General features: G+C 35.9%; 1 protein-coding gene across 1 annotated transcript; it reads right to left on the bottom strand.

Annotated features, from left to right (window-relative positions):
- Window positions 1-296: 296 nt before the first annotated feature.
- Window positions 297-1215, bottom strand: LOC145130878 (uncharacterized). Its single transcript, XM_079065631.1, has 2 exons — window positions 836-1215; window positions 297-462 (listed from the first exon to the last, which is right to left on the bottom strand). The coding sequence occupies exons 1-2, from the start codon at window positions 1213-1215 to the stop codon at window positions 297-299; spliced, it is 546 nt and encodes a 181-aa protein (XP_078921757.1).
- Between the last annotated feature and the right edge of the window lie 14544 nt (window positions 1216-15759).

The raw sequence follows: 15759 nt of genomic DNA, 5'->3' as shown, positions 1-15759 counted from the left end.
CTAGGTAGAAGAACATTCCAAATCATATTGCAATCCACATATGGTAACAATATTTGCTCAATACATCTTCGAGTAGCTTTCACTGAGAAATTATAGGCATCATCAAAATCCCACCACCATTTATCTTCCTCCATACCTAATTGTCTACCTTCCACTAAAACTCGAAGATCTTGAAATTGAGAAAGTTCCACACCTTCATGAAGGTCTCGACTCCAATTCCAAACACAGAAACCATCACGACATCTCTCACTAACCAAACAATTTTGGTTAAGGTCAAGGCGAAACAACACTTGAAATCAAAGAGCCAAAGGGATGCCTCCACACCAGTAATCCTTCCAAAAAGCAGTAGAATTTCCATCTCCAATCTTTCTGAGAGCCGTAGAATAAGGAATTACACCTTTATTGTTCATTATATCCCAAGATTTCATAATACGACCCCACACGCCATTTCCAGAACTAGACCTGCCAAAATGAGGATGAGAGCAATTTCCATGAAGTGCAATAATAACCTTACGCCACAAGGAATTCGGTTCAGTGAGAAAACGCCATCTCCACTTCTGAAGGAGTGCATAGTTAAAACACTCCAAACTACCGATTCCGACCCCACCTTAGTCCTTTGGAGCGATAACTAAATCCCAAGCAACCCAATGGATCTTTCTAGAACCCTCTTCAGCTCCCCCAAAAAAATTGGGCTCTGAGAGATTCCAACATCTTCTTGATTTGAACCGGCATCAGAAACATAGACATAAAATATAATCCCAACGACCCGAGAACGGAGGAAAGAAACATGGAACGCCCACCTATAGACAACATTTTTATTTTCCACGAGGCTAACTTCTTTTTAAAGCGATCAATAATTCCTTGCCAGCTCCGAACCCTAGACATATTCTCTGCCACTGGAAGGCCCAGGTATTTAAAAGGCAATTTCCCAGGAGCACAGCCAGTAACCCTCACCATCTCCTCTACTTGGCTATAAGTAACCCCTACACCATACAAATTGGATTTATGAAGGTTCACCTTCAAACCCGAAACCATGAAGAAACAATTCAACACCATTACCATGTTTTCCAAATTCATCTTATCCCACTTTCCCAACAACAAAACATCGTCTGCATAGAAAAGATGAGAAATAATAAAATTATCAGAGCCCACCGCAACGCCGTGCAAAAAACCTTCAGCTTTTGCATCTTCCAAAGCAACATGTAATCCTTCCATGGCAATGATAAACAAAAAAGGAGAAAGAGGATCTCCTTGTCTAAGACCTCTTTCTAATTGGTGTTTTTAAATTAAACCCACATATATGTTACCCACATTTGCGATTTTTTTCTCATTATTTCATCAGTAGTTAAAAAAACAAACAATTGAGAACAAAAAACTTATTTATTTAAAGATAGTAAATTATTTTTATGGGTTTATATTTTCTTTAATTTTAAATACTTTTTTAACTTCATCACCAACATTATTGTTTTTGTGTTTTGAGCCTATTTTCCAACTAGAAAAGACAGATATGGAAAATTCAATTGGTTTTCTTACCGTTGTTTCTTGTATTTTTTTTAACCATCGGATGTAATAGGAAATAACCTCTTTCACATAAAATTGGTTGAAATTGCACCCAATTTACCAAATGAAAAAGCCAGTGCCAATGTAAGCCTCAGTCTCATACCATTCATAGCAACAATACCATCACTTGTAGATAGTATGGGATTGAGTTAATAACTCCACAACATCATATACATCAGAAATTGAGCTATTAATAGAAATGAACTTCAATTTACCAATAAATGAAATAAACTTGAAAGGAACAAATAACCGTTAACTTTTTTATGATTTTTTATTCATAAACACTCTAAAAAATTGACTACTCAACATACTCTTTTACTGTCAGGTTTTATCCATAGTCGGGTGTAGCATACCTTGCACACAGCTCAATATATGCTAGGTTAAAAACAATATTTCAAAAAAAAAACTATCGGTAGCCGAAGCTTAGTAAGTTTTGTATATTATGATTAATGCCTTCATTTCTAGCATGTACTCAATCCACCATATATTCTTAACCAAACAGATCGAAGAAAAATGAAAAAAAAAAGTTGATAACAAATTATGATACTTTGAATCCCCATCTAAAACATTAACTAAGTTCATATAGGGACATCTAAGTAATTTACTACTTCATTACTTTTGAAGCCTCCACAATCATTTCTTGCAACAATGGAGTACGTAAGAGAAGCACCGTGAATGGTCTTTGTGTGTGGCTTGATAATTTGAATGATTTAAATATTAGTGTATCTCAAAATTTTGATTATATTTGTGGATGGAAGTACATGTGTTGCCATAGAAGGAAAAAAAATTAGATGCAATCTTTAATTAAAAAAGAAATATGTTAGTGCCCTACAAATGAAAATAAAAAATTAATTTGTTTATGCATAAACAATTTCGAACCCAATTATCCCTCCCCTCAACTTCAACCCTCCCCCTCAAAACATCAAAAAATTTTGAAGATGTATATTAACCGAAAGATAAGAAAATGCATTCACAACATATAATTAATGACCCCAAACCCCAGTTTGGAAGAAAATACTTGTTGTTAGTGTCATCCGTTACCAAAAAATGCCTCATATGTTGCCTTACTCTTGCGATTCTGAAATATCCATTATTTCGTTTTAGTGTGTCCTATTCTATTTCTTTAAGACTTTGAGGACCATTCTTCCCTATAATTTCCCCATTTGCTAATAACTTGCTAGCTACTTGCACCTTTACTGCAACCCAACGTTTTTAACATTCATACTTTGAACAACCACAGTCCCTATAATACATATCAACGTAACCATGAACCAAGTTTTAAATTATTGCAAATACATTACTATTAAGTTAGAACAACATCCACATCTGTTAGCAACTTCCATTTTTTAGGTTCCAGACTTCCAATTATATGGAAATACATACACAGCCCCAATTGATTGCTTTACATGAAAAAGGAAGATGAGAAAAGAAACAAAGCCTAAAAGAGAGAAAAAAACTTTCGTATCTTAAAAAAATTATCAACCAAAATATGGGTTACGTGGATGAGGGAAGGTAGAAGCTCATGGTGATGTCCAGATTTTCCCTAACCATCTGTTCAAACAAACAAAAAAAACCTACAGAGAAGAATATGTCGGTTGTACTATTTTTTATGTGCAGAAATGACACCCATGGGGTTTCAAGGTCAAGCCATAATCACAAAACATACACACATTAACAAAAACTGGAAGCATATAACATGAAATACGGAAAGAAAAAAAAGAAACTACATAGGCGAAATGAAGCCCTTCAAGATCTGCTCTATTTCTCACCCCACATCATAAGCATTAGAAGCACTGAATATGTTTTGGACAATGAGAAGGAGCATTGAATATGATTAGTGCTTGATTCATGGTGAGAACATTACTTTGGTGGTGGTGGTGCAGGACGAAACTATGAACATAAATAAATCAAAAAATCAGTCAAAAGATCAAAACAAACCTAAAACCATAAGTAAAGGCTTCTTAATTCCATCGTTGTAACTTCTATTTTCATGCTCAGTTCAAAACCCAATAAGACATTTTTTAGTATTTTATGCAATTTTAATGAATGATACCTAAAAGCATGATGGCAAAAAAAAACTAACAAAAGAGGGAAGTCGGAGAAGATATCCAAACAACTTCAAGAAACACGCACACACATATGATATCAGATCAAATCTACATCAAAATCAAAGATTTATGCACCTAAACAAAAAAAAGGATACTTTAAATGGCGAATGTGAGAAGAATTACCTTCTCAATGGATCATATACCCTAAAATAAAAAAATATGAAAACTAAGAGGGTTAGTGAAATGTCAGACCATTTGACAGAACATGTTACCTGTATGTTGGTGAATACAAATATGGAAAGAGATGCAGAAGCAACCTGAAATCAGATGATGACAGAATCAAGAGAATATGAATATAACCTGAAAAATAGAGAAGGTCGTGATGGTCCTACATCAATTATATTGAAAATCATTTGGGGAAGGATGAAGATGGATAAAAAGAGTACCTTGAGAAATTGGCCATAGTGGAAGATAGGAGATGAAGTAATCTTCTGTTCCTGGATGGTGGGATTTATAGCAGGGGAGGGAACAAAGACGTATCTGCGATGGGAGGAATATTGATGCCTATGAAGATCTATACTATGATTGCAAAGTTGATTTTAACATCTTTTAGCCATAATCATTACATCAACGTGTTGTTTCCAGGAAGAATCATCGGATGCCTCTTCGTTTCTAGATAGGGTTTTGAGAAAGTAAGAGGGAATGGTTACCGAGAGAGAGAGAGAGGAAGGATATGAGACTGGCACTGAGCTTTTTGAACTTGTAGTTAGACGAATTAAATGGGACTACATACGATTGTTCAATTACCAAGTCAAAAGGAGAGATAATGAGTCTAGTCAAAATAAAAATCAAATCTTTCATATAATGCATAAGATATTTATACCATTAGCTTAATGATTTGGACGTCTTAAATCTATTTTTAGAAATAGTAAGGTTTGTATAATAATATAGTAAGATATATATATATATATATATATATATATATATATTATAACATTGTGGGATTGAAATCCCTATTTATCTCACCAGGTTTCCTAAGTTGACCCACTCACTTTGTATGCAGCACAGGTATCAAGACTTAAGGCACTGAAACTTGATTAGGATGTTGAGTGATTAAGAGAAAGCATGCAATGGTGTTTAGGACCATTAGGTCTTTACACTGTAACTTATGTATTTGTATTGATTATGACAACCTTATGATTTTATTTGAGAAAATCTTGTACTCAAAAGATTTTTATATATTGGGATTTTCTACAAATAAAATATCATGATTTTTAAAACATAAGAAAAAAAATTGGTTCTGAAAATTAAAGGATGGCACACACAGCTTTGCGTAAGGCACATACTAGTCAAATACATAAAATAATAAAAAGGGTGGTTTGTTGTAAAATTAATAACTAAAATAGCAATGAAAATAACTTAAGTAAATTCAATAATAAAAAGCAAAATTAGTTATGTTGTGACTTTCCTAATCATGCAATCAACACAAATCTGGTTATTTAAGATGCGTTTCATCTAAGCTGGTACGGAAAACTACTAATAAGCTCTAGTAAGTTCTTAACTTAGTTAACTAACCAAAACAAGCTCTTCAGTTAATCCTAACTTTTTACTAACCTAGTTAAACAAGCTCTTAATCAAGTTAGAAAAGCATCATTATGATTTGTGTAAAATTCTCAACAATATTCAATACTTCTCACAAGCACGGAATCGTAAAAATATGAAATTTCATTTTATAACAGGGTCAAATCCCAACACGGAACCGATATGTTACTTGTTACTTATTACTAGTTTATCAAAACAATACTGATTTCAATAACTAGTTAACTAAATTGATTCAATCCTAAATTAGGTGATCATGCTAAAAAGAATCAGAAATCAAACATTCATTAAGTGCAAAACTGAAATAACTTGATAGAATTACACAATAAAAACCAAGTCTAATGATTAACTACATAAAAAGTACTAATCTTGTAGAACTGAAATCTAGGGTTTTACTAGACATGGCTAAAATCTGATATGGAACAATAACAAGAAGGATTAAACAACTAATTTTACTAAACTAAATGAAAGAGATGATCCACAGTCTTCAGATCTTCAGGAATTGATGTAAAAGTGCATAAATCGCCTCCAAAAATCGTCTTTGGTCGTTTGGAAACGTCTAGGGTTTTAACTGATGAGATAAGGGGTATTTATATGCAAGCCAACAACATCAAATGCGAATTTTAGAAAAACATGATCATGTTTTTGGGAGAAACACGATCGTTTTTATGCCTCAAATCCCTAAAAATATCTGTTTAACGAAGTATGTTACTATATCTGAAAAAAACTCAAAAACACGATCGTGATTTATGAAGCAACACGATCGCGTAAACACTACGAGGTCCCAAAAATAAATTTTTGGCTATGAAAAGTTGTGAAGGAGAACCATGATCAAAAACACGATCACGTGTCTAAAAACACGGTCGTATAAACTCAAAAACGTGCATTTCGAATGTAAACTCTTCAGTTTCAGCAAATCCAACCCAGGTTCCAGCTTCCTTAGGTGTTTTAGCTACATTTGTAAGTCCCAAATTTGCTTGATATATCAATCAGATCCAATTGATGGTGCGGAATCCCAATCAATTGGATGATGCAAGATCAAATATGGAAGAAGGAAAAGAAGAAGAAGATGAATCTATGATGTATTGATGATTAGAATGATGTTCCTTACACAAAATTCACACACACACTCTTCTTCTCTCTACTTTCTCTCTCTAGAACTCTCCTACCTCACACTCTGGCCGTGAACTCTCTCTTACTCACTTCTTTCCTCTGACAGGTCTGACACACTATATATAGGGGACACAAACCGCAAACACGTTCTCGGCCGCACACACGTTCACGGCCGTAAACAGGTTCACGGCTGTGAACACCCATACATCCGCAAACACCCACACAATACTTACAAGACCAAAAACCTATTCAAGCCTAGAAAAGTAAGTATAAACCATATTTTTGGACCCAACAATCTCCCCCTTGGTTTATAGCTTTCTTTTCTATTGACCCAACAAACTCCCCCTAAAAATGTAGCTGCTTTTCTTGTCAATCTTCATTTGGAGCTTGGCTTCAGCTTTTTGTCTTCTATTTATTCACAACTTCAAGATGAGTATATGAGTATTCTAAGTGAGTGACATCATCTTGAACAGTTGGGCATTTCTTCAAATTTTGACTTTGAACGCACGTTAGGTGAGGAGGCTTCATGCAGAGATTCTTGAAAATCAGCACTTTCAGCTTGAGAATCTTCAGAGAGAATAGAGAACGAAACTTCTGGATAACTTTAGCAGGTACATAGATAGCAGCAAATTGATTGATGAGGCTTCAATGCAATCTGTCACATAATCTTCAAGTGCAGCTTCACCTTGCTTCTGGGGTTGAAAGATTGAATGTTGAAAGAATAATCTTCATTTCTTGTTCCTTCGAATGAGAATTCTTCAATGATCACAGATAAAGCTTTGGCTCAGAAAATCTTGATACAGTCTCCATGAGTCTCATCTACATCTGAATTCACTTTTCAAGACAAAACTAAAAACAAACTCAGCACACAATATTTTTGTATTTTTTATATTTTCTGGAAAAATAAAACAAAAACAAAAAATATTTTTGGATTTTTGAATTTTCTGATTTTTGTTTGATTTTTTTAATTTTAATTCCCCCCCCCCCCCCTAAATTTGTGCATAGAGGAAAACTATGAACAAATTTAACCAAAACAAAAATAATAACTAAATTCCAAAACTAATTTGGGATCAAAGTTCTCAAACAATTCAATATCGTTTATTTGCACACACCTGCATGTTTAGATCTGGTCAGTCACCGGTATTGTGGTCCACTTAAACACTAAGGATGTTGACAAATTCGACAGGTTATAAGTGACAAGACAGTTGTACCTATATACTTAAATAGACATTTAGCTGACGACGACCAAGGATATTGTTGTCCACTTAAATTCAGCAGCGAGATCTACAGACAACCTATTAAATGGTTCAATTTTAGATGTACTAGAACGTGTTCCCCACTTCCCGATATACCCCGGTAATCAAGAACTTCCAAAGAACTCTTTACTTTAGGTGGGTAGACATTCATTAAGAGGGAAGTCAGATTTAGAGATAGGTGCATATGTTGTGTCCCAGGTCGAATCTCTTACAATCACACAGAGGGGACAACATATAGCAAACTGATATAGAGGGACTGAGAAGTAGAATGTTGCATATGTTGTGTTCCATGTTGGATCTCTTCCAATCACGCAAAGAAGACAGCATATGACTAACAGATAGAAAGAATTGCATAGATAAGGAGATGCATAGAAATAGAGTTGCATATGTTGCATTCCAGGTCGGATATGTTCCAATCACGCAAAGGAGGCAACATATGACTAACAGATAGAAAGCAAGAACATAATTTCCTACATACCTATTTTATCATAACCCCCCAGCCGCCCTATCAGTACCGGAATTAAGGATATGAGTCTGTACATCGAGGAAATGTTAAACCAAAATTCTAGATAATTAACTTTTAGTGTATCTCGCAGGTTCCCATGTTTATCTCACTGCTCAATCTACCCAAGCGTCGTATTGTCAGACCAAACGGAACTATCTAAGTCAATATTTGTCAAGTCTTTTCACAGTCCATCTATGCCTAGTCTATTACATTTAAATCCTTTGTGCCTACCATTACATTGAACACAGAGTCTAGACAATTCGACTTTAGTGCATTACACACATCATAAATTGCCCTTTAGCACTATACTTCATATCACTTCCCAAACAATACCTACTAACGAAAGACTATAAGAAAATAAAAGATTATCTTTGGAACGAATCAATGTAAGAGAAAACTCAGGAGTATCGAGAAGAAAACTCAAACCGTAAGTCACCGATTGAATTTGCATCCAGAAGGTCTGAGAACAGCACGCATAATCTTAGACAGATCCGAAAATTCTTCACATCGTTAAGCACAAAACTCATGTGTGATCCTTTCCTTTCTTCCTTTCTTTCCTTTCCCGTAGAGGACACATACTCTCACTTAAAGTTCTGAGTGTTATACAGTTGAGAGATGTTCCCTATCATGTGCTCGGAACAGCCACTATCAACAAACCGGAGTCTGATGATATTCCTCCATAGCCGCTCCAGCACAGTGCGGGATTAGTTGGTCTTTGGAACCCAGTCCATTTTGAAATTGGGTTGACCTTTGTCATCTTTTCAAGGTACTCTCTCCCATGACATATCCTGCTTATCACAAACAGAAGATGAAGGAATGTTAAAATCATTAGACGCTTTGGGAGATTGAACCTTTGGTACCCATCTGTAGTTGGGTTTAACCCATTTCTTGTTCGATCGGATGGGTGGCTCAGTACTTGCTTTTGAACTTGAAGTCGGCTTCCGAGATGACTTTGACCTAACCGGTCTTGGCTTCACTGGAGCATCTATTGAGCTTGGCTTCTTGGCCGACATTCCCTTCTTGTTGTTGGGAGTTGATTTCTTGGTCTTCTTTTTATTCCAGTCACCATTTCTCGATTGTGGCCTTGAAGGGCTTCTCTTGGCGTATCTCCCTCTTGGCGCGTTCTGTCGGCCTTGTGCATAGTAGGGAATGTATGCGTGATTTGGATAATTTATGGCAATGTGTCCAGGTGTTCCACAGTGAAAACATGTCTTTTCTTCATGTAGGAATTGTTTATGCTTGCCCCTGGTAGCACGCCCTTGCCTTGTCTCTGATTATTCCCACAAGCACACTTGCAATAGGCACTCTGATTTGCTTGTTTTGGTGGCCTGTATTTACCAACAGCAGGTTGATTAGTAGCAACTGAGTTAGAAGCAACAGATTATGAGTTCAAGGAGTCATTGGTTTGACAATAATCAGAATTTACAGAACTAGAATTAGTTTTGTACTCCTTGTCCTCATCCTCTACTACTTTACATGTACATGAAGTAGAAGCATCAGAAACTTTCACCTTAATAACCTCAGTAGGCCCAGATGGTTCAGTCTTAACTGAAGCTGGTTCAGGGAGTGGGCCAAACTGAGTAGGTGTCTCTACCTCATTAGTTTCAAGGGGTGCGGTATAGTTGTCATTGAAGGGAGGTGGAACACTGTGATACCGTAACCCCTTAGATTGATTATCTTTGAATGTTAATTGTTTTTCAATCATCGATGCAACAACCTCACTTGACACATCAAATTTCTTAAAGGTAAAATTTGCATCTTTATATTTAGCTTTTAATGCATCAAGTTCGGCGGTCAAGTTAGCAAGCTGTTCATTAACATATCTATAATTCGCACATTTATTACTGTATTCTTCTTGAAGTTTCCTAAAGTCCTTGGTTTTGGCCTCTAGTTGTGCTTTTAAGGGTTTTTTACCTTTCCTAAGAGTATAGCCTTCATATTTAAGGTCCTCAACTTCCCTTTTTAGCAAATCATGTTCTTCACGAAGAAATTTAATCATAGCTTCACATGATTGAGAGCATGAAACTTCATTGACCGGGATGTTTGAGGAACTCATTGTTTTTTTTTTAAATTGCCCTTTGACTTAAAACCTCAAAAGTCAAGTTTAAAAGGTCAAACTTAAAAGTCAAACCGAAAGGCTAAACTTGAAATTTTGAAAGTTAAACGAGAAAGTCAAAGTTTAAAGTCAAAGGTCAAACTTGAAAGTCAAAGTCAAAATTTTAAGGTCAAAAGTCAAATATGATAGTCAAAAATTAAAAATCAAAATTTTGGGTAGAAAATGAAATTTTAAAATTAAGAAAAATTGATTTTTGGGCTAAAAGTGTTAAAAATCCAAAACTATGATTGAAAGTATAATATTTGAGTTAAATCGCGAACGCATATAACAAGTTGCTTGCTAGATGAGTTGGTAAGGCGGTGGACTGAGAGTATGGGAGACCCAGGTTCGAAACCTTGCACCGCCGGATTTTTGAATATTTGCTGCTACTGAGAACCTGCGAGGACTACACGCGCAAGGACTGGACACGAGGGCTAGACACCTGCTGGCCGAGAACGAGGCTGAACCGAGAACAGCTGGACCGTAAACGTGAGGTTGCTGACCGAACACGTGCGAGGTGCGCGGCCGAGAACGTCCGAAGTCGGCCGTGAAAGCTTCTTCGGACCGCAAACCCTTCGGAGTTGTGTGAAAATGGCCGCCGGAACTCGCAATTTTTCAACTTTTTAGCACCAAAACTCGATCAAAAAGCCATTTTTATAAAAAACACAAAGAACAAACCCCCCAATATTTCTTCAAAAACTATCCAAAAAAGCAAAATCCTTCAAGAAAAAGTGCAAAAACGCTCCAGATCTTGCCAAAATGATTGATACAATCCAAGCTCTGATACCAACTGTAAGTCCCAAATTTGCTTGATATATCAATTAGATCCAATTGATGGTGCGGAATCCCAATCAATTGGATGATGCAAGATCAAATATGGAAGAAGTAGAAGAATAAGAAGATGAATCTATGATGTATTGATGATTAGAATGATGTTCCTTACACAAGATTCACACACACACACTCTTCTCTTTACTTTCTCTCTCTAGAACTCTCTCACCTCACACTCTGGCCGTGAACTCTCTCTTACTCACTTATTTCCTCTGACAGGTCTGACATACTATATAGAGGGGACACAAACCGCAAACACGTTTACGGTCGTAAACAGGTTCACGGTCATGAACACCCATACAGCCGCAAACACCCACACAATACTTACAAGACCAAAAACCTATTCAAGCCTAGAAAAGTAAAGTATAAACCATATTTTTAGACCCAACAACATTAAGCTCCAAATATGCATCCAAGCTGCTTCCAAATCAGTGCTCCACTCGAAATATCTGAAAACAACATAAAACATGAGCAGTATAGGAATTCTGAAGAAAAACATGAGATTAACATTATTTGAACTAATTCATATGAAAAAAGCATAAAATATAATGCAAAACACTAATAAAAACTAACATAAAATATGCATAAAATTTCATTTAACACGCGTCGTAGCCAACACCATGGTCGAGCCATGGTGGCTAAAAGACGGAATACTTGCGTTTCAACCTGCCACCGCGTCGTGGCCTACACATCGTCACGTCGTGGCCAGAACCAAAAATAGCTTAATGAGTTAAGCACTTAACCCATAAGCCCAAAGCTTCCCACTATTCAGATCTAGTACTTAATAGCTTCATAATGGATAAAGTTTCATTAGGATGGTTCAAACAACCAAGATCTAAACTTTAAGTCTCAAAGAGTCCAAGAATGCATCTTTCTCGACTTAATCCATTAAGTCCAAGCCTTCAACTTTCAGATCTGAGCCAACATGATGATTAGATGGATAAAGTTTCCAACTTTATCCATAATAATGCCACAAACTCCCAAGATCTAATACCCTAAGCTAAGAAATTTCCGAAAATCGATTTTCTTCATTCATGGAGTAAGGAGAGTTCTTGCATACACTCATTACTCCACAAAATCACTAGATTATAACTTTAAACATGAACCAAAGCTCGTGGAGTTCTTCAAACTCTATGGAACAAGTCACAAAGGGATCAAAACTCATTAAAATTGACCAAAACACCAAATATTCATAGATCTAACGATTAAACACAATAAAGCAAGGATATTTGCAACTCATAAGGGTCCAGAAGGTAGATGAAGGTTGATCTCTTCAGTTGCAAAGCTTCAAAACAAAGTCTTTGAACAAAAAAACACACAAAAACCATACAAACTCAATAATATTAATGAGAGGAGAGAGGATGAGTTTAATTTATACAAGCTTGTAAACCTATTACATATATATGCTTATAAACCCACTAAGAGTTTTCTTCTTTTTTCTATGAGGGACACATTCCCACAACCATTTTATTCATTAATTTTATTTTCAAAGACTCGTCTTTAAATATCGATATCTCATTCACACATTCTTCATTTTAGACGCAACATATATCGTTTCAAAGCTCTCACGAATGAGAACATAACACAGTAAGGATATATATATATATATATATATATATATATATATATATATATATATATATATATATATATATATATATATCACCCTAAAATTTACTTAAATTGTTTGATATTACTTGCATAATACATTATACACGCTTCTTTTTCATTTAGAAATCATGATATTGACACATAACACGTCATATCTTTTAAATGCCATGGTTAATACAAACTTTCATTTTATAGTTGATGTGATGGTGATATATTGGGAATACAAAGTTACGAATTAGGTTGTTCTCGTGTATTTCAATACTCATCTAAAGCTAGTAAGTGTGGTGTCATATTTGTTACGGGTCCACGTAGGCGTCACGTCATACTTGTCACACTTTTACCAAAACTTGCCATTTGTTAGGTGTGGGTTGCCACACTTGACATGTTACTTTTTTTTTAATATATAAAATAAATAATTTAAACATAGCATTCTTTGAAAAAACTTAAAATTAGAATACAACACACCAAAAAAAACATAGAAATTTAGATTACAAACCTAAGAATTTAAAAAAACATAGAAATGTAAAAAAAGAAAACACTCAAATTAAAAAACCTAAACTAGATGTTATATTTTTTGCAAGCTCCTATTTGGCTTTTAAAGTCAATTCTCGTTCGCGTCCGAATAGCTCGTTTGTGGGTCTTGCTAAAATGGACAAGGCACGAGTTTTTTCTTTCTCTAGTGCAAAGTCCAAGTATCGCTCCAAGGAAGACTTTAAACTATCCATTTTTGTTGTTAGTTTGTCGACGTCTTCGGAAGTAGTTGTCACGGCTTTTCTCTTTCGCTTTGCCTTGTCTCTTCTCATGAGACGAGTGGCTCTTGGAACCTCAAAAGGCTCATCTTCATTGAGATCAATCTCGATATGCGCATCGGACGATTGACTATATGTCGTTTCGGACGTTTTTATTCTTTTAGACGGACCACATGTAAAAGTTTCAGAAGATGCAACATTCTGCCATTTTTTTGACAACTTTACAATGTTCCAAACATGTAAAAGTTTGAATGGCGCCCCTTTTGTTCCCAGTACATGTCAAGAGATTTTTTGCAAAATGGTTTCGTCGTTTGTACCACTTTGTCATTACCGTTTCACACTCGAAAACAACCCATTGAACTCCGTCACCACTTTGTTAACATTTCGCCACTTAGAATAAATTTGGTCTTTTTTCCGGTAATCACGAAGTTTCATCTCGTTGAGAAACCGTCGCGTGATTTTCCGGAAGAAAGTTTGACAATCTTGGTTGTTTCCGACCACCGGATCTTCGAAAACATTCACCCAAGCACGCGCTAACGTCTTTTCTTCGGCGGATGTCCGTTGTTTTGGAGGCGCCCTTCCACTTTTTTTGGTCGTGGTGGATTCTCTTCCGGCTCAGATTTCGTTTCCGGGACGCCTTCGCGTTCCACTTCAGTTTGAAATTTGGTTTGATGGTTCATTGGGGAGTCGGGAAGATCATCAAATGGATTGAACTCATATAACATTTGGGATGAGAAGTTCATTTGTGGTTGGTTTTGAAACTGGAGTTGTCTTTGAAATTGGGGTTGGTTTTGGAATTGGGGTTGGTTTTGGTATTGTGCTTGATTTTGGTATTGAGGTTGGTTTTGCACTTGAAATGGGTAGTAAACACCACCAAAATGTAGATTTAGTGGAGAATAAATAGGACGATCGCGTTGATTTTGAATGAAAGTTGGTGAAGAATGTGAGATGTTTGGGTTTTGAGTGTTTCTTTTGGTATTTTCTGAGCTTTTGGGTTGGAAGAGGAAGCTATTTTTTTTAAAAAAACTTGAATTGTTTGAGTAAAAATATAAAGATGATGAAGTGGGATAAAATATGAGAAAGAGTGATACTTATGTAAGGTAAAAAGGGGAGATTTTTTGATTTTTTTTTTGAAAAAACGGCGATATTTGACCCTCCAACGTTCACATTTACAAACCCAATACACCCTCTCTCCTCGGTGAAAGCTAGCTGAGTTACCGAGTCGACCTCGGCATGCCGAGGGGTCGGCCTGGTGTGCACCGTGTTCGCTGAGGTCCGTTGCCAAGCTATCCGAGCTCCACACCGTCCAGCCTAATAAAATTTGTAACATTTATTAAAAAGTTCCCTAAGTTTTAGTTTTTATATATTAATAGTATATATATTATATTACATATAATATTCACTGTTTTTTACTTTTCGTTGATAAATTAATTTAATAAACATATCATAAATAGTTTTTTAAATGACGAACATTACAACTTTTATTGTCAATTTCTAAATGGAATATAAAAATAATTTATAGATTACTTAAAAAATAAAGTTTTACATAGACGTAGCGGATAAACGAGTAACAAGCTGTGCCGCAACCCTTTTTTGGATGGAAAAACTAATGTGCAGTTTGTTTTTACAAAGCGAAAATGTCTGAAGTTTGCGGATCACCTCTGCAACCCTCTATAGTGAAAGAGGGGGGACCAAACGGCTGCAGCATTTAATAAAAAGTTTGTTTGTTTTTTAACATCTGCAGACTGCTACAATAAGTTAAAGTAAGGTGTGAAGAGGTTTGAAGCAGAGGGTCAAGTGATGCGTCACGCAGCACACGCGCAGCAGTTTTTAAATCAGAAGTCTTCTGAAAAACAAACAGTTGCGAAGGGTCAAGTGCTGCGCGACGCAACATTAAGTAGTTAGAAGGGGTTTTTTAGGAAAAACAAACGGCACCTAATTCTTTTAAAAACAACATCTATAGATCTTGGGGTCATAACATTACTATGCATGACCCGTTGGACTCTATTGAGTAGATTCACAGCTTCTGGCGCAAGGAAACCGAAAGTATTAAATGCAAAAGATATAAGTGTGTTAATTTTTCATGCACGCTTTCTCATGTTTTGCCACTTTGTTTGTTGCAACTTTTTAAGCAGCTTATACTTTAGGGTGGCACGATACTCCACTGGCGACATATGTTGGCCAAGACCGTCAATAGGAATAGTCATAAGAAAATCCTAAGCATGTTGGGCCCTTAGACACTCAAAAATTGCTTTCTGCCTAATCGTCATGTCGAAGTGAACTTTCATGTCTTTGACAATTTTACTAAAAATGGCACTCGCCAATGAATGTTGGGCTTTTGGAGGAGCGGTGTCCTTATTAGTGAAATTACTGAAGTCAAAGACCGGAATCG

Source organism: Lactuca virosa, chromosome 8 (genome assembly GCF_052849685.1).
Source record: "Lactuca virosa cultivar CGN04683 chromosome 8, Lactuca_virosa_CGN04683_v6, whole genome shotgun sequence".
Classification (NCBI taxonomy): Eukaryota; Viridiplantae; Streptophyta; class Magnoliopsida; order Asterales; family Asteraceae; genus Lactuca; species Lactuca virosa.
The sequence above is the reverse complement of the archived record's forward strand: the minus strand, read 5'-3'. Positions and strand labels throughout refer to the sequence as shown.

Coding starts and splice junctions, on each gene's coding strand:
- LOC145130878 (XM_079065631.1), bottom strand. CDS start 1,215: ATGGAAGGATTACATGTTGCTTTGGAAGATGCAAAAGCTGAAGGTTTT. Junction 463..835: donor ATTGATCGCTTTAAAAAGAA/GTTAGCCTCGTG, acceptor TCATTTTGGCAG/GTCTAGTTCTGGAAATGGCG.